Source organism: Lepisosteus oculatus, chromosome 14 (genome assembly GCF_040954835.1).
Source record: "Lepisosteus oculatus isolate fLepOcu1 chromosome 14, fLepOcu1.hap2, whole genome shotgun sequence".
Taxonomy (NCBI): Eukaryota; Metazoa; Chordata; class Actinopteri; order Semionotiformes; family Lepisosteidae; genus Lepisosteus; species Lepisosteus oculatus.
The window spans coordinates 39,965,028-39,981,998 of NC_090709.1; the positions used below are offsets into that span (position 1 = coordinate 39,965,028).

Below are 16,971 nucleotides of genomic sequence, written 5' to 3' on the forward strand. Positions count from 1 at the left end.
CGCCCTTTTTTTTTTTTGAACGTTGGATTTGAACGCCTCGTGCGGCCGACCGTTGGTCCCGCCCGCCACAGCCCCAGGGCGCCAGTCGCCAGTTACCTACTGACTGTACCTTTAAAATTATATTTCTGTCCAGTTTGTGCGCCACAATTTACACAACTTTTAATCGCATTTCCTCTAATAAGGCAACTAGAATCGGCTGGATGGGATTTGACTTGTATACGACTGACGTGTGGTACACAAAAACCGTTAAAACCGTCACGGAAATGGACATGGTCGCTCCATATACTCTATATAAGATGGGCGTTCAACGCTGTTAACGATCATTAAAAATAAATTAATACATAAATGGACACGCCTGTACTTGAACCACGCCCCACACTTAGCACATTGCTAAGGACAAAAAAAGTGATTTAACACCCCCCCCCCTCCATAAACTGGATTTTTTAAGGCTCTTTTAATCAAGTTGAATTATTAAGAACATCCCCCCATTCCTGGAGATCGTAGCATTTCACACAAAAATAAGAGTTTGTTTGTTTGTTTGTTTTTCCTGACGGTGTTGGTCCCTTCTGGGGGGAGCTCGCACGTTTCCCCCTTGCGGTCCGTGTGGGTGATGACAACCCCTCCCTTTTATTCCCAGAGTTACAAATAACACAAAATAACGCAAAATGCGCCCGTGGGACGTCTGACCTCCCGACTGCGCCTTTAAAATGACATTTCTGGACAGTTTGGGCGCCAGGGTGCTGTACTGGGACGTCTGTGGGAGACGCATCCGTGAAGGAGAATTACTTTTTTAAACTGGGGGGGTAAATCTCCTTATAATCACCCCGGCTCTCCCACACCTCGTCGAGTTTATTTTATTGTGTTTCTCCCCCCTTTTTGGGGGGGACCTGCTCTAAATGAGCTCCCTTAACGAGCCACCCTCTGCATTTGCTCGCATTTGGACAAGGGAGTCCAAATTATTGGACGTTTTTCAGCCATAAAACACGGGACGTCATCCTCTTTCTCTCTCTCTCTCTCACACACACACAAATCTCTCTTTATTTTAGTCAAGCTCGGAGCTGGGTGGAGTTGGCAAATACTGTAGAGGCAAAACCGGAGAGGGGACGACATTGTCGGTTCAATTAGGTCATTTCTTGTGCACCAAAACCAGGAAGCGAAACGAAAGAGAGAGAGAGAGAGGAGGAGGAGGAGAGAGGATATTGTCATACAAAACCGCCTTTACATGCATGCACACTCACCAGAAGAGAGAAAAAAAAACTCAAAAAGATTAAGGCGGACCCATTCTGCTCCGCTCACGACTTGCTCGGCGACATATTGCGAAAAGACCCCCCGAAACACAGACCTGACCCGCGGGGGTTTCATTCACACCTGTGCCGCAGCAATCCCCGGATCAGAGGCGAGTCTGTTTCTCCGTTTTTCTCTCATTTATCGGGGCTTTTTTGTTTTTTTTTTTGTACCAACCCGACCCAGCCTCTCGAACCCATATCCCCCCCCCATCAAAAAACAAAACGAGCGAGATATACAGGGAAAGTCTGCAAAATGGGGAAGTTTTTTTTTTTGAATTTACTTTTCAATCCTACACATGCCCAGCGGAAGGCGGGTTTTTTTAACTCTTTTTTTTTTTGGGAGGGCTTTGCTTTGCTAGAGGGAATGCATTTTTCCACACACAAAAAAAAACCCCGATTCGTCCTGTTCTTGCCGTGTGGGGGGTGAAACATCGACAGACCTGGATTCATTAAATGTGCACCCGTGTGTGTGTTTTTTTTTTTGGTTTTCTCCCTGTTGCGTTGTGCAGGCGGTGGCGGACGTGCAGCAGCTATGGGCGACGAGGACCGGCAGCCACAGGTCGAGCTGTTCGTCAAGGTGAGCCCGGTCCGGTCCGGTTCGGCCGAACAACCCCCTCCCCAAAATAAATAAACCGAGAGGATGAGGGAGAGCGGAGGGAGGGGACAGGGGATAAGGGGACCGTTGTCTTGTCGTTTTTTTTGTGTGTGCAATTGTGCTTCCGGTCAAATTCCGCGTAGACTTTAAAATCCTCCTGCTCACCTACAAGGCTTTACATGGCTGGGCACCTCAATACCTGACTGAACTTTTATCGCCCTACTCCCCACCTCGCAACCTCCGCTCTTCAAACTCTGCCCTCCTTACTGTCCCCCAAGCCCGTCTACATTGTATGGGTGACAAGGCCTTCTCCTGCTATGCCCCCAAGCTCTGGACCTCCTTGCCCAAGGATATCAGAGAGTCACCTTCTCTAAACTCCTTCAAATCCAGACTCAAAACCCTCCTTTTCAGAAAAGCCTTTACTGAACTGGTCTCATCCTTCACCCCTCTGCTCTTCTTAATACCATCTTCCACGGTCTCCTCTATTGTTAGTGTTGTAATTATAATTGTGTCCTGTCTTGTGAAATTTTCTTATTTATTGTTGTAGTCTTCTTACTTATTGTTATTGTCATCCTGTAAAGCGCTTTGAGAAGCCTCCTTTAAAGGCGCTATATAAAATAAAGTTTATTATTATTATTATTATTATTATTATTATTATTATTATTATTATTATTATTATTATTATTGAGCCTGGAAACTGACTTTCTGGAGAACAAAACGCAACACAGGCGATGTTTCCCTCAGAGGATGTTTCCTTTTCTGTCTTTTTATTTTACCCCCAAAACAAAACTGGTATTTATTGCTGCGGAAACTACTGGAAGGAGAGTGTGTGTGTGTGGAGGGACGGGGGCAGTTTTTGTTTTAAAAGTTCGTGCTCTCAAACTTTTGAAGGGGACCGGAAAGCGCCGCGACGAAGCATCGTGAGGGTTGCGTGGCGGCGCTTTGAGCTTTTACGACCGAGCTAAACAAAAGAAAGAAGAAAAAAAAAGACGAAAAGAGGGGTGGGATTGCAAGCACAAAAATAAAGTTGGAGGAGCGTGGAGTGCGCCGCGGACAGCACATCTCTTAACGAAACGTGTCTGTTTCTCGGAAAGGAAGTGCGTTTCTGATCGGGGAGCTCGGCTTGAATCGATATATTTGAACTGGCTGGCCGGGGCGGGGGGGGGTGGAGAGTGTGGCTGTGCTCTTTATTATTTTATTTTTTTTTGAAGGCGAAAAGAGCAGGAATAAAGCGGCCACTGTATGTATGTAGTAGTAGTTGTTGTTGTTGTTGTTGTTGTCGTCGGTCGGGGCTGAATGGCGGCTCTGTCCGCTTCCTGCCGCCTCGCTCTGGCTCCCGGCAGCCCCCGCCCCCCGGCCGGCCTTAGCAACAGGGCTCTCGAGCCCGGGCCGTTTCCAGGCCGCGTCAGAGGCGCCGCCTCGTGGCCCGGGTTCGGCTGCCGTTAATAACGGTCGCCCGGCCGGGGGAGCGGAGAGTCCGAGATTCATTTACTATGAATTAAAGTGTTTTCACCCCCCTTCTTTTTTTAACATAAAACGAGTAGAAAAGCCTTTTCTCTCACACCTGTCACTCCCGGGTCGCTGGATCCTGTCCCACTCTGTGTTTTGAACACAAATAATTAAAGTAATATCCTTCCTTTCCTCCGGCTCCCGAATCTGGCTCGTCCTGTCCAGTTTTCTGTCCGTTACTACCATTACGTCGAAAAAATATAAACATTTTCATAACAGTGGTGATTTTAAGTCCTTTTTTTTTACTACTACGAGTATATTATTATGTTACTATGTATTTTTACATTGTAAAAAACGGCCATATTCCCCAAAGGGGAAGTGAACCGCACCCTTCCCCTTATCGCCGTGAAAACCTTTAATTTTAATTGAAACTGAAGGTTAAATTCAGGTTATAAACAGAGCTGGGCTCTCTTGTAAAATCTGTATTTATTTCTTTGTATTTTGGGTCGTGTTCTGTCTCGATGTGTGGCGTTTGAAAGCCCGTGTCTCAGAAGCAGGGGTTTTACTGTCCATAAAATGGTCAAATAACTGCTGTGGTGTGATGGTGGTGCAGTGTGGTTTAATAATGTTGTGATGATTTTGTAGTGGGGTGTGATGACTGTGTAGTGTTGTGTTGTGTAATAATGTTGTGATGATTGTGTAGTGCTGTGTAATAATTGTGTGGTGTTGTGCAGGCAGGGTCAGATGGACAGAGCATTGGGAACTGTCCCTTCTCCCAGAGGCTCTTCATGGTCCTGTGGCTGAAGGGAGTCACCTTTAACGTCACCACAGTGGACATGAAGAGGTACTCAGTGTACACCTGTCTCCCTCTGTCTACACCCGTACCTGTCTGCCTGCTCACCTGTAATAACCCCTCTTTCTACACTTGTACCTGTCTGCCTGCTCACCTGTCTCCCTCTGTCTACACCTGTACCTGTCTGCCTGCTCACCTGTAATAACCCCTCTGTCTACACCTGTACCTGTCTGCCTGCTCACCTGTTTCCCTCCCTCTGTACCTGTCTCCCTGCTCACCTGTAATAACCCCTCTGTCTACACCTGTACCTGTCTCCCTGCTCACCTGTAATAACCCCTCTGTCTACACCTGTACCTGTCTCCCTGCTCACCTGTAATAACCCCTCTGTCTACACCTGTACCTGTCTCCCTGCTCACCTGTAATAACCCCTCTGTCTACACCTGTACCTGTCTGCCTGCTCACCTGTATTAACCCCTCTCTCTCTGCAGGAAGCCGGAGATCCTGAAGGATTTGGCCCCAGGAGCCCAGCCCCCCTTCCTGCTGTATGGGGCGGAGGTGAAGACCGACACCAACAAGATCGAGGAGTTTCTGGAGGAGAACCTCTGCCCTCCCCAGTACGACACCCCCTCTCGTTCTATCTCCCCAGCGCAACACCCCTCCTCTCCCCTTCTCTCTATCTCTCCCTCTCTCTCCCCCAGTCTGGCTCTGCCCAGAGAGGATGTTTGTCCCAGTTAGTGTCGTCCTGGTCTCTGAGGGGACCCCACACTTCACTGCCATGTAGGGCAGTGGGTGGGATTCTCTTTTCAAACATTCACGACCAGATTTTTTGGGGTGGGGTGGTTGGTGCTGTAGGGTGCCTTCACTCCCTGATGAACTGATCTTCTCTCTCCGTCGGTGTGCCTCTCAGGTACCCCAAACTTGCCGCCAGGAACCCCGAGTCCAACACTGCAGGCCTGGACGTCTTCTCCAAGTTCTCTGCCTACATCAAGAACTCGAACCCCAGCATGAACGACAGTGAGTGAGACACAGTGTGTGTTAATGCAGTCTGTCAGTGCACAGTGTGTAAATGCAGTAATGCAGTGTGGGTATTGATACAGGCATTATTGTAAATACAGCATTTGGGTGTTGATGCAGGGTGTGTATCAGTGTAAATACACTAGGTGTTGATGCAGTGTTTGTATCAGTGTAAATACACTAGGTCTTGATGCAGTGTGTGTATCAGTGTAAATACACTAGGTCTTGATGCAGTGTGTGTATCAGTGTAAATACATGGGGTCTTGATGCAGTGTGTGTATCAGTGTTAATACACTTTTGGGGTGTTGATACAATGTGTGTTAGTGTACAAAACACTGTAAATACACTGTTTGGGTGTTGGTGCAGTGTGTGTTAGTGTAAATACACTGTTTGGGTGTTGATGCAATGTGTTACAGTGTAAGTTCACTGTTTGGGTGCTAATGCAGTGTGTGTATCAGTATAAATACACTGGGTGTTGATGCAGTGTGTGCTTGTGTAAATACACCGTTTGGGTGCTAATGCAGTGTGTGTATCAGTATAAATACACTGGGTGTTGATGCAGTGTGTGTATCAGTGTAAATACACAGTCTGGGTGTTGATGCAGTGTGTGTTTCAGTGTAAATACACAGTCTGGGTGTTGATGCAGTGTGTGTTTCAGTGTAAATACACAGTCTGGGTGTTGATGCAGTGTGTGTTTCAGTGTAAATACACAGTCTGGGTGTTGATGCAGTGTGTGTTTCAGTGTAAATACACTGTTTGGGTGTTGATGCAGTGTGTGTATCAGTGTAAATACACAGTCTGGGTGTTGATGCAGTGTGTGTATCAGTGTAAATACACAGTCTGGGTGTTGATGCAGTGTGTGTATCAGTGTAAATACACAGTCTGGGTGTTGATGCAGTGTGTGTATCAGTGTAAATACACAGTCTGAGTGTTGATGCAGTGTGTGTATCAGTGTAAATACACAGTCCGGGTGTTGATGCAGTGTGTGTTTCAGTGTAAATACACAGTCTGAGTGTTGATGCAGTGTGTGTATCAGTGTAAATACACAGTCTGGGTGTTGATGCAGTGTGTGTTTCAGTGTAAATACACTGTTTGGGTGTTGATGCAGTGTGTGTATCAGTGTAAATACACAGTCTGGGTGTTGATGCAGTGTGTGTATCAGTGTAAATACACAGTCTGGGTGTTGATGCAGTGTGTGTGTGTGTGTCCAGATCTAGAGAAGGGCCTGCTCAAAGCCCTGAAGAAGCTGGATGACTACCTGTCCACGCCGCTGCCCGAGGAGGTGGACGAGAACAGCGCGGAGGACGTGGCGGTGTCCGTTCGCCCCTTCCTGGACGGACAGGAGCTCACCCTGGCAGACTGCAACCTGCTGCCCAAGCTGCACATCGTCAAGGTAGCCGCGCCCGCCGCCGCCGCCCCGCCGCCCCCCGCCGCAGCCCCAGCGTGGTGCCGCCGTAGTAACCGCCCCGCCCCGCCGCGTGTCCCCGGCCAGGTGGTGTGCCTGAAGTACCGCGGTTTCCAGATCCCGCGCTCGCTGTCCTCCCTGTGGCGGTACCTGGACGCCGCGTACGCCCGCGAGGAGTTCGCCTCCACCTGCCCCGCGGACAAGGAGATCGAGACCGCCTACACCTCCGTGGCCCGCACCCTGAAATAGACAGGGCCCCCCGCTCTCCCGCACCCACACACACACACACTCTCACACACACTCACTCACACACTCACACACACTCACACACACACACTCACAGACACACTCACACTCACACTCACTCACACACTTACACACACACACACTTACACACACACACTCACACACTCACACACTCACACACTCACTCACACACTTACACACACTCACACACACACCATCTGTACCCAGTCACACACAGTCTGTACAAATACTGTAACAACACACACTCTGCACCCAGACACGCGCAGTCTCTACAAATACTGTTACAACACACACACACTCTGTACAAATACTGTAACAACACACACACTCTCTACAAATACTGTAACAACACACACTCTGCACCCAGACACGCACAGTCTGTAAAAATACTGTAACAACACACACACACAGTACAAATACTGTAACAACACACACAAGCACTCTGTGCAAATACTGTAACAACACACACAGTGTACAATAGCAGTAAACGTGCACACACTCTGTACAGACACTGTAAAAACTCAGACACTGTGCACTCTCCCCCTCTTCCTCCTCTGTCTCACAAGCACAGCTCACAATCACCACACGTGCTCTCTGGGCACAAGCACTGTATGCACACTGCACACTCTGGGCACAATCACTGTCACTGTGCGTACACTCTCCACACTCTGGGCACAAGCACTGTGCGCACACTGCACACTGAGGGCACAATCACTGACCACACACTGGGCACAACCGCTGTGCGCACACTGCGCTCTGAGCACAAGTGTTGTGCGTACTCTCTCCACACTCTGGGCACAACCGCTGTGCGCACACTGCACACACGCTGCTCACTCTGAGCACAAGTGCTGTGCGTAGACTCTGCACACCCTGGGCACAAGCACTGTGCGCGCACTCGGCACACTCTGGGCACAACTGTTTTATGGATTCTTTGTGCACAATTGCTGTACACTCTGGGCACAATCTCTGTGCACTTTGGTCACTCTGATCACAATCTCTGTACACTCTGCACACTGATCACAATTGCTCGACACTCTGGTCACTCTGTGAGAAGAAGGGACACCTGGCTGTGGTCACTCTGGTCACTCTGTGAGAAGAAGGGACACCTGGCTGTGGTCACTCTGGTCACTCTGTGGAAAAGGGATACTGGCTGTGGTCATTCTGTGAGAAGCAGGGACACCTGGCTGTGGTCACTCTGGTCACTCTGTGGAAAAGGGACACCTGGCTGTGGTCACTCTGGTCACTCTGTGAGAAGAAGGGACACCTGGCTGTGGTCACTCTGTGGAAAAGGGACACCTGGCTGTGGTCACTCTGGTCACTCTATGTGAAGCAGGGACACCTGGCTGTGGTCACTCTGTGAGAAGAAGGGACACCTGGCTGTGGTCACTCTGGTCACTCTGTGGAAAAGGGACACCTGGCTGTGGTCACTCTGTGTGGAAAAGGGACACCTGACTGTGGTCACTCTGGTCACTCTGTGAGAAAAAGGGACACCTGTCTGTGGTCACTCTGTGAGAAGAAGGGACACCTGGCTGTGGTCACTCTGGTCACTCTTCAGCTTGTGTTTCCACGTGTCACTTTCCTGCACTCTCGGTCTTGGAGTCGTCGTTGGGGGGGGTGGAGGAGTTGGAGGGGGATGGACGGGGTCCCCACGGGGTTTCTGTATTTGGGGGTACCTGAGAGCCACTGAAATATGATCAGAACCCAACAGTGGCGCAACCCCACCCCCAAACCACCCACGCCCCTGTAGGCATCACGGTCGACTGTCAGACTGGTGGCTGGTCAAAGGAATTTCAATTTTTGTGTTGTTGCTGTTGCTGTTGTCTTCATTTTTATCGCCCTGGTTTCTGTGGCTGCAGGGATGCAGAGGACATTTCGGGGCGTTGCGGTGTTACTGTGGGGGGGGGGGGGGGGGGCGTCTGGCTCCCTCTCCTCCCGACCTGAAACTGCTTCAGTTTCCTTTCCTTCTTCCTCTTCTCACACACTCCCTCTCTCCCCCTCCATCCCTCTCCCTCTCCCTGTCTCCCTCTCTCCCTCCCTCTTTTTCACCTTGTCTCTGTCCTTCCTCCTCTATCTCTCCCTCCATCGCTCTCCCTGTCTCTCTCTCTCTCTCCCTTTCTCTATCTCTATCTCTCCATCCCTCTCTTCCACTCTCCATCCCTCTCCCTGTCTCCCTCCCTCCCTCCCTCTTTTTCACCCTGTCTCCTTCCTCCTCTATCACTCCCCCTATCTCTCTCTCCCTCCATCCCTCTCCCTGTCTCTCTCTCTCCCTCTATCTCTATCTCTCCATCCCTCTCTTCCACTCTCTCTCTCTCCCTCTCTCTATCTCTCCACCCCTCCCTCCCTCTCTTCCACTCTCTCTCTCCCTCTATTCCACCCTGTCTCTCTCTCTCTCCCTCCCTCTTTTCTATCCTTCCTTCTCTGGCTCTCCCCCTATCTCTCTCTCCCTGTCTCTCCTGGGCCCTGTGCTCGGTCGGTTGTGTATTTGTGTATTCTGTGTTGGCCAAATATTTAAAGGCACCTTCTGCACCTTCCCTTTAAATCGAAGCAGGTTGCACTTGCTAGCAGATACTAGTGATTGATCTCTCTTTAATTTAATTTAAAAGGGAGGATTCTGTGATAAAGGCAGCACAGTCCTTTAATTTCAAATCACCAGGGGCTGAATTGATTTTTATTTTAGTTAGTCGACGTTGTGTTCTCATTTTTGTCACCAAGTGCCTCTTTATCGAAAATTGAAGAAATAAACGTAACCGTAGAAGGAAATAAGGTTGCGGATGTTTTGTTTTTAAAATAATTTTAATGTTGAAGAACAGGCCTGTTACAGTCCAGTAGAACAGTCCTGTTACAATAGGAGCTCCAGTCCCAGTCCAGTAGAACAGTCTGTTACAATAGGAGCTCCAGTCCCAGTCCAGTAGAACAGTCTGTTACAATAGGAGCTCCAGTCCCAGTGCAGTAGAACAGTCTGTTACAATAGGAGCTCCAGTCCCAGTCCAGTAGAACAGTCTGTTACAATAGGAGCTCCAGTCCCAGTCCAGTAGAACAGTCTGTTACAATAGGAGCTCCAGTCCCAGTCCAGTAGAACAGTCTGTTACAATAGGAGCTCCAGTCCCAGTCCAGTAGAACAGTCTGTTACAATAGGAGCTCCAGTCCCAGTGCAGTAGTACAGTCCTGTTACAATAGGAGCTCCAGTCCCAGTGCAGTAGAACAGTCTGTTACAATAGGAGCTCCAGTCCCAGTGCAGTAGACCAGTCTGTTACAATAGGAGCTCCAGTCCCAGTCCAGTAGAACAGTCCTGTTACAATAGGAGCTCCAGTCCCAGTGCAGTAGAACAGTCTGTTACAATAGGAGCTCCAGTCCCAGTGCAGTAGAACAGTCTGTTACAATAGGAGCTCCAGTCCCAGTCCAGTAGAACAGTCTGTTACAATAGGAGCTCCAGTCCCAGTAAAGAAGAAGTACAATGAAAACAGAAATACATTAAAAGGGTATTTAAAGTTTATGATTATTATTACAAGTTTTACTGTATATAGCCCAACAGGTGGCGCTGTTTGACTGTTACAATTACACAGTGTTTTTTAAATAAGGTTTTCAGGATCAGTGCATCTTCTGCAGGTCCCGGACATCCTGTCCCCAGTATTCCCAGTTCTTAACTGGATAATCGCCTGGTATGTGTCTGTTTCTGAGAGCGAGTGTGAGAGTCCGAGTGTGTGTGTGTGTCTTTGTGTATGTATGTGAGGTTGTGGGTGTCTTACATTGTGAGAGCGTCTCTTTTTAGAGGGAGTGTGTGTCTGTCTTGTGAGTGCGTTTGTGGGTGAATGCGTATTTTGTGAGAGGGTGTCTATTTTGTGAGTGTTTTGTGAGAATGTGTGTCTGTTTTGTAAGAGTGTGTCTTTCTGTGTGTGTCTATTTTGTGAGTGTGTGTGTATACATTTTTGAGAGCGTGTGTCTTTTGTGAGAGTGCGTGTCTATATTGTGAAAGTGTGTGTGAGTGTGTCTGTTTTGTGAGAGTTTCTGTGTGCGTATTTTGTGTGTCTTTGTGAGAGTGTGTGTGTATACATTTCTGAGAGTGTGTGTCTTTTATAAGAGGGCGTGTGTGTATTTTGTGAGAGTGTGTGTCTATATTGTGAAAGTGTGTGTGAGTGTGTCTGTTTTGTGAGAGTGTCTTTCTGTGTGTGTCTATTTTGTGTGTCTTTGTGAGAGTGTGTGTGTATACATTTCTGAGAGTGTGTGTCTTTTATAAGAGGGTGTGTGTGTCTTTTGTGAGAGTGCCCGTCTTTGTGAGTTTGTCTTTATTGTGAAAGTGTGTGTGAGTGTGTCTGTGTGGGTCTGTGCACTCCAAAGTAATTTCAGTGAAACCTGCGTACGAACGCCCGTAACCCTACGACCCTTGAACTCTAACCCTGCACCCCCACCAGGCTCAGCCCAGCAGCCAGCATGGCCAGCCCCAGCGCCAGGGGCAGTCCTGGCCTCTGGGGGGCGCTGTTGCACAGGTCGGTGTCGCAGCAGGTGTTGGTGAAGGTGAAGTTGATGCCCATGGTGTACTTCTCTCCTGTCAGCCCACACAGCTCAGAAACCACACAGCTCTTCTCATAGAGAACCACTCTGAGCTGACCTGGGCACAGGGAGAGAGGAGTTAATACTGACCCCTGACCGACTGGACACTCCAGGACATGAACACTGCACTGAGAGAGAGAGGGGTTCACACAGACACACTGACTGGACACTCCAGTACATGAACACTGCACTGAGAGAGAGAGGGGTTCATACACACACACTGACTGGACACTCCAGTACATGAACACTGCACTGAGAGAGAGAGGGGTTCATACAGACACACTGACTGGACACTCCAGTACATGAACACTACACTGAGAGAGAGAGGGGTTCATACAGACACACTGACTGGACACTCCAGTACATGAACACTGCACTGAGAGAGAGAGGGGTTCATACACACACACTGACTGGACACTCCAGTACATGAACACTGCACAGAGAGAGAGAGGGGTTCATACTGACTACTGGACAGGTAGTAAGATAAGCAGAGCACACACACACACACAGAGACTGTACCTCTGGTGCCCACTGCAGTGCTGGACAGGCAGCTCTGACCTGTTGGACATTTCTGAGGGAACTTGATGCAGTCCAGAGGAGAGAGAGCCGGGAACACACAGGTGTAACAGCGCAGGCAGTCTGCTGCAAAGAGAGAGGGGTTAATGCACACACACTTGTACAGACGCACACACACTGTCACGGACACACACACCTTCCCTTGCACACTCACACACTCTCACAAACACATCTCCCCTCGCACGCTCACACTCACAAACACACCTCCCCTCGCAGGCTCACAGACACACACACCTCCCCTCGCACGCTCACACACTCTCACAAACACACCTCCCCTCGCACGCTCACACACTCTCACAAACACACCTCCCCTCGCACACTCACCCTCTCACAAACACACCTCCCCTAGCACACTCACACACACACCTCCCCAAACACACTCACAAACACACCTCCCCTCGCACGCTCACACACTCTCACAAACACACCTCCCCTTGCACGCTCACAAACACACCTCCCCTCGCACACTCACACACTCTCACAAACACACCTCCCCTCGCACACTCACACACTCTCACAAACACACCTCCCCTCGCACGCTCACACACACACCTCCCCTCGCACACTCACACACACTCACAAACACACCTCCCCTCGCACGCTCACAAACACACCTCCCCTCGCACACTCACACACTCTCACAAACACACCTCCCCTCGCACACTCACACTCACAAACACCTCACCTTGCACGCTCACACTCTCACAAACACACCTCCCCTCGCACACTCACACACTCTCACAAACACACCTCCCCTAGCACACTCACACACACACCACCCCTCACAGGCTCACAGACACACACACCTCCCCTCGCACGCTCACACACTCTCACAAACACACCTCCCCTCGCAGGCTCACAGACACACACACCTCCCCTCGCACACTCACACATTCTCACAAACACACCTCCCCTCGCAGGCTCACAGACACACACATTCTCACAGACACACATACCTCCCCTCGCACGCTCACACACTCTCAGAGACACTCGTACATCACACAATGCCCTGTCTCTCCGTATATATCTGTCTCTCTGTCTCCCATGCTCTGTCTCTCTGCGTCTCTTATCTCTCCTCACCCCTCGAAGAGAGCAGACAGGTCAGCAGGACTAGAATCAGCAGCCGGGACATCGGACTCTCTCTGTGCGTCTCTCTCTCTGTCTCCCCCCGTCCGCTGCGAGCGCTGTCCCAGACGATCCCTGCTGTGCGTCTCTCTCTGTCTCCCCCGGTCCGCTGCGAGCGCTGTCCCGGACGATCCCTGCTGTGCGTCTCTCTCTGTCTCCCCCGGTCCGCTGCGAGCGCTGTCCCGGACGATCCCTGCTGTGGGTCTCTCTCCGTCTCCCCCGGTCCGCTGCGAGCGCTGTCCCAGACGATCCCTGCTGTGCGTCTCTCTCTGTCTCCCCCGGTCCCAGACGATCCCTCTGTCCCAGACGATCCCTGCTGTGCGTCTCTCTCTGTCTCCCCCGGTCCCAGACGATCCCTCTGTCCCTCTCTGGCTCTGCTGGCTCCAGCTCGCCTCTCCCAGCCCTATGTACAGCTCCAGCCCCACCCGGGGGCCCCTCCCTCGACTGGACAGATAACGACTTAATTGGGAGGGCGGAGGCTGAAGAAGGACGCGTCTGTGTGTGTCTGTTTGTGTGCCTGTCTGCGTGCGTGCACGCGGGTGTGTCTGTGTGTGTGTGTGCGTACATGGGTCTGTGTGTGTGATTGCGTGCGTGTGTTTTGCGTGAGTTTGTGTGCGTGCACGCAGGTGTGTCTGTGTGTGTGTGTACATGGGTCTGTGTGTGTGATTGCGTGCGTGTGTCTTGCGTGAGTTTGTGTGCGTGCACGCAGGTGTGTCTGTGTGTGTGATTGCGTGCGTGTGTTTTGTGTGAGTTTGTGTGCGTGCACGCAGGTGTGTCTGTGTGTGTGCGTACATGGGTCTGTGTGTGTGATTGCGTGCGTGTGTTTGTGTGCGTGCATGTGTGATGCTGATGTCTGGACACGCTGACTGACAGACTGACACACTGACAGGCTGACACTCTTACAGACAGACGTGCTGACTGACTGACACTCTTACAGACTGACACACTGACTGACTGACACACTGACTGACACACTGACTAGCAGCCTGACACACTAACAGACTGACACACTGACAGGCTGACACTCTTACAGACTGACACACTGACAGGCTGACACTCTTAAAGACTGACACACTAACAGACTGACACACTGACAGGCTGACACTCTTACAGACTGACACACTGACTGACTGACACACTGACCAGCAGTCTGACACTCTTACAGACTGACACACTGACAGGCTGACACTCTTAAAGACTGACACACTGACTGACTGACTGACACACTGACCAGCAGCCTGACACACTGACTGACAGACACACTGACAGACACACTGACTGACACACTGACTGACTGACACACTTACTGACACACTGACCAGCAGCCTGACACTCTTACAGACTGACACACTGACAGGCTGACACTCTTAAAGACTGACACACTAACAGACTGACACACTGACAGGCTGACACTCTTACAGACTGACACACTGACTGACTGACACACTGACCAGCAGTCTGACACTCTTACAGACTGACACACTGACAGGCTGACACTCTTAAAGACTGACACACTGACTGACTGACTGACACACTGACCAGCAGCCTGACACACTGACTGACAGACACACTGACAGACACACTGACTGACACACTGACTGACTGACACACTTACTGACACACTGACCAGCAGCCTGACACTCTTACAGACTGACACACTGACAGGCTGACACTCTTAAAGACTGACACACTAACAGACTGACACACTGACAGGCTGACACTCTTACAGACTGACACACTGACTGACTGACACACTGACCAGCAGTCTGACACTCTTACAGACTGACACACTGACAGGCTGACACTCTTAAAGACTGACACACTGACTGACTGACTGACACACTGACCAGCAGCCTGACACACTGACTGACAGACACACTGACAGACACACTGACTGACACACTGACTGACTGACACACTGACTGACACACTGACCAGCAGCCTGACACACTGACACAATGACTGACTAACACTGTCAGTGACGGGCAGCAGCTGGGAGAGACAGCGAGGCCACAGCTCCAGACTCACACCCAGCAGAGGAAATTGAATCAGCTCTAATGAGGGACGATGTCTGGGCGCAGCTGTGACTGTCATCTGACTGCAGGCGCGTGACTGCACAGCGTGCTGGCCGAGAGGGGAGGGGAGAGACAGGGAGACGAGCTGATCCACTGGTGCAGGACGGTCGCTGTGCGTCTCCCAGGTGGGGTCACTGGTGCAGAACGATCACTGCGCGTCTCCCAGGTGGGGTTACTGGTGCAGAACGATCACTGCGCGTCTCCCAGGTGGGGTCACTGGTGCAGAACGATCGCTGTGCGTCTCCCAGATGGGGTTAGTGGTGCAGGAGAATCGCTGTGCGTCTCCCAGGTGGGGTTACTGGTGCAGAACGATCGTTGTGCGTCTCCCAGGTGGGGTTACTGGTGCTGAACGAGCGCTGTGCGTCTCCCAGGTGGGGTTACTGGTGCAGAACGACAACTATGTGTCTCCCAGGTGGGGTTACTGGTGCAGAACGAGCGCTGTGCGTCTCCCAGGTGGGGTTACTGGTGCAGAACGAGCGCTGTGCGTCTCCCAGGTGGGGTTACTGGTGCAGAACGAGCGCTGTGCGTCTCCCAGGTGGGGTTACTGGTGTGGAACGATCGCTGTGTGTCTCCCAGGTGGGGTTACTGGTGCGGAACGGTCGCTGTGCGTCTCCCAGGTGGGGTTACTGGTGCAGAACGAGCGCTGTGCGTCTCCCAGGTGGGGTTACTGGTGCAGACTGATCGCTGTGCGTCTCCCAGGTGGGGTTACTGGTGCGGAACGATCGCTGTGCGTCTCCCAGGTGGGGTCACTGGTGCAGAACGAGCGCTGTGTCTCTCCCAGGTGGGGTTACTGGTGCAGAACGATCGCTGTGCGTCTCCCAGGTGGGGTTACTGGTGCAGAACGAGCGCTGTGCGTCTCCCAGGTGGGGTTACTGGTGCAGAACGAGCGCTGTGTCTCTCCCAGGTGGGGTCACTGGTGCACAATGGTCGCTGTGCGTCTCCCAGGTGGGGTTACTGGTGCGGAACGATCGCTGTGCGTCTCCCAGGTGGGGTTACTGGTGCGGAACGATCGCTGTGCGTCTCCCAGGTGGGGTGCCCTGCTGCAGTTCCGCGTCCTGAGCGCAAGGGGGCGACTCGGCGCCGTCCTCTCAGCCCTGCCCCTGGGGGACAGGCCTGGGCCCCCAGCTGGAGACGCCTTGCGCTGTGGAGGACATCGCCGCCGCCTCCTGCTCCACACAGAATTCCCTGCCTCCGCCTCATGCTGCTCTTCCACGCCACTGTCCCGCGCGGCCCCGACGCCGCCGCGCCGCTCCTCGTCAGAGACGGGCAGAACTGGAGTCTGTGAACTGGAACGGGTCCACTGGGACTTATGAGCCCCGTCTCCGGGGTGCCAGTGATGAACTTCAACTAGAAATGAACGCTGCTCCGCCCGCGACGGGAATCGGTATCTGTAGGACTGCGATGGTCTTATCGGAAAATATACAAATACACACCGAATCAAAAAACTAACACACACACACACAAACAGAGAGAGAGAGAGAAAGACACACACACACACAGAGAGAGAGAGAGAATTGAATTGAATTGAATTGAATTGAATTGAGAGAGAGAGAAAGACACACACACACACAAAGACACAAAGCGGCGAGTCTCGAGTCGTTTCCTGTCAAAACACGAGGGGTCCCTCGAGACGCCAGCTGTGCGGCGCGCGGGCGGGGGTACACAGGGCGGAGAGCGGAGCAAGAGAAGCAGAGGGTCACCCCCAAACTCCCAGGTGGGCGGAGACAGACAGAGAGAGAAAGAGATCATCCGCCTGCAGGACATGTCAAGATTTTAGGATATGTCTCTGTTGTAAATGTCTGTAGATTTTATTTTACTTCTATTTTTTTGTTTTGTTC

General features: G+C 51.3%; 2 protein-coding genes across 4 annotated transcripts; one reads left to right on the forward strand and one right to left on the reverse strand.

Moving 5' to 3' along the window:
* The first annotated feature begins 1,098 nt into the window (after nucleotides 1-1,098).
* Nucleotides 1,099-9,572, forward strand: clic1 (chloride intracellular channel 1). 2 transcript variants are annotated; one of them, XM_069198706.1, is made up of 7 exons: nucleotides 1,099-1,396; nucleotides 1,796-1,863; nucleotides 4,065-4,174; nucleotides 4,612-4,737; nucleotides 5,031-5,137; nucleotides 6,349-6,530; nucleotides 6,630-9,572. In XM_069198706.1, exons 2-7 carry the CDS (start codon nucleotides 1,819-1,821, stop codon nucleotides 6,789-6,791), a joined length of 732 nt encoding a protein of 243 aa, XP_069054807.1. In that variant the 5' UTR covers nucleotides 1,099-1,396; nucleotides 1,796-1,818; the 3' UTR covers nucleotides 6,792-9,572. The 2 variants fall into 2 exon arrangements, with proteins under 2 accessions (XP_069054807.1, XP_069054808.1); XM_069198707.1 differs by lacking the exons at nucleotides 1,099-1,396; nucleotides 1,796-1,863 and adding an exon at nucleotides 3,356-3,611.
* Nucleotides 9,573-9,647: 75 nt separating this feature from the next.
* Nucleotides 9,648-13,959, reverse strand: lypc (ly6 domain containing, pigment cell). Of its 2 annotated transcripts, none has more exons than XM_069198710.1 (3): nucleotides 13,014-13,959; nucleotides 11,877-11,996; nucleotides 9,648-11,415 (listed from the first exon to the last, which is right to left on the reverse strand). In XM_069198710.1, the coding sequence occupies exons 1-3, from the start codon at nucleotides 13,063-13,065 to the stop codon at nucleotides 11,198-11,200; spliced, it is 390 nt and encodes a 129-aa protein (XP_069054811.1). In that variant the 5' UTR covers nucleotides 13,066-13,959; the 3' UTR covers nucleotides 9,648-11,197. The 2 variants fall into 2 exon arrangements, with proteins under 2 accessions (XP_069054811.1, XP_069054810.1); XM_069198709.1 differs by having other exon boundaries at nucleotides 11,877-11,999; nucleotides 13,014-13,956.
* Nucleotides 13,960-16,971: the final 3,012 nt, after the last annotated feature.

Coding starts and splice junctions, on each gene's coding strand:
- clic1 (XM_069198706.1), top strand. CDS start 1,819: ATGGGCGACGAGGACCGGCAGCCACAGGTCGAGCTGTTCGTCAAG. Junction 1,864..4,064: donor AGGTCGAGCTGTTCGTCAAG/GTGAGCCCGGTC, acceptor GGTGTTGTGCAG/GCAGGGTCAGATGGACAGAG. Junction 4,175..4,611: donor ACCACAGTGGACATGAAGAG/GTACTCAGTGTA, acceptor CTCTCTCTGCAG/GAAGCCGGAGATCCTGAAGG.
- lypc (XM_069198709.1), bottom strand. CDS start 13,065: ATGTCCCGGCTGCTGATTCTAGTCCTGCTGACCTGTCTGCTCTCTTCG. Junction 12,000..13,013: donor CTGTCTGCTCTCTTCGAGGG/GTGAGGAGAGAT, acceptor CTCTCTTTGCAG/CAGACTGCCTGCGCTGTTAC. Junction 11,416..11,876: donor CACTGCAGTGGGCACCAGAG/GTACAGTCTCTG, acceptor CCCTGTGCCCAG/GTCAGCTCAGAGTGGTTCTC.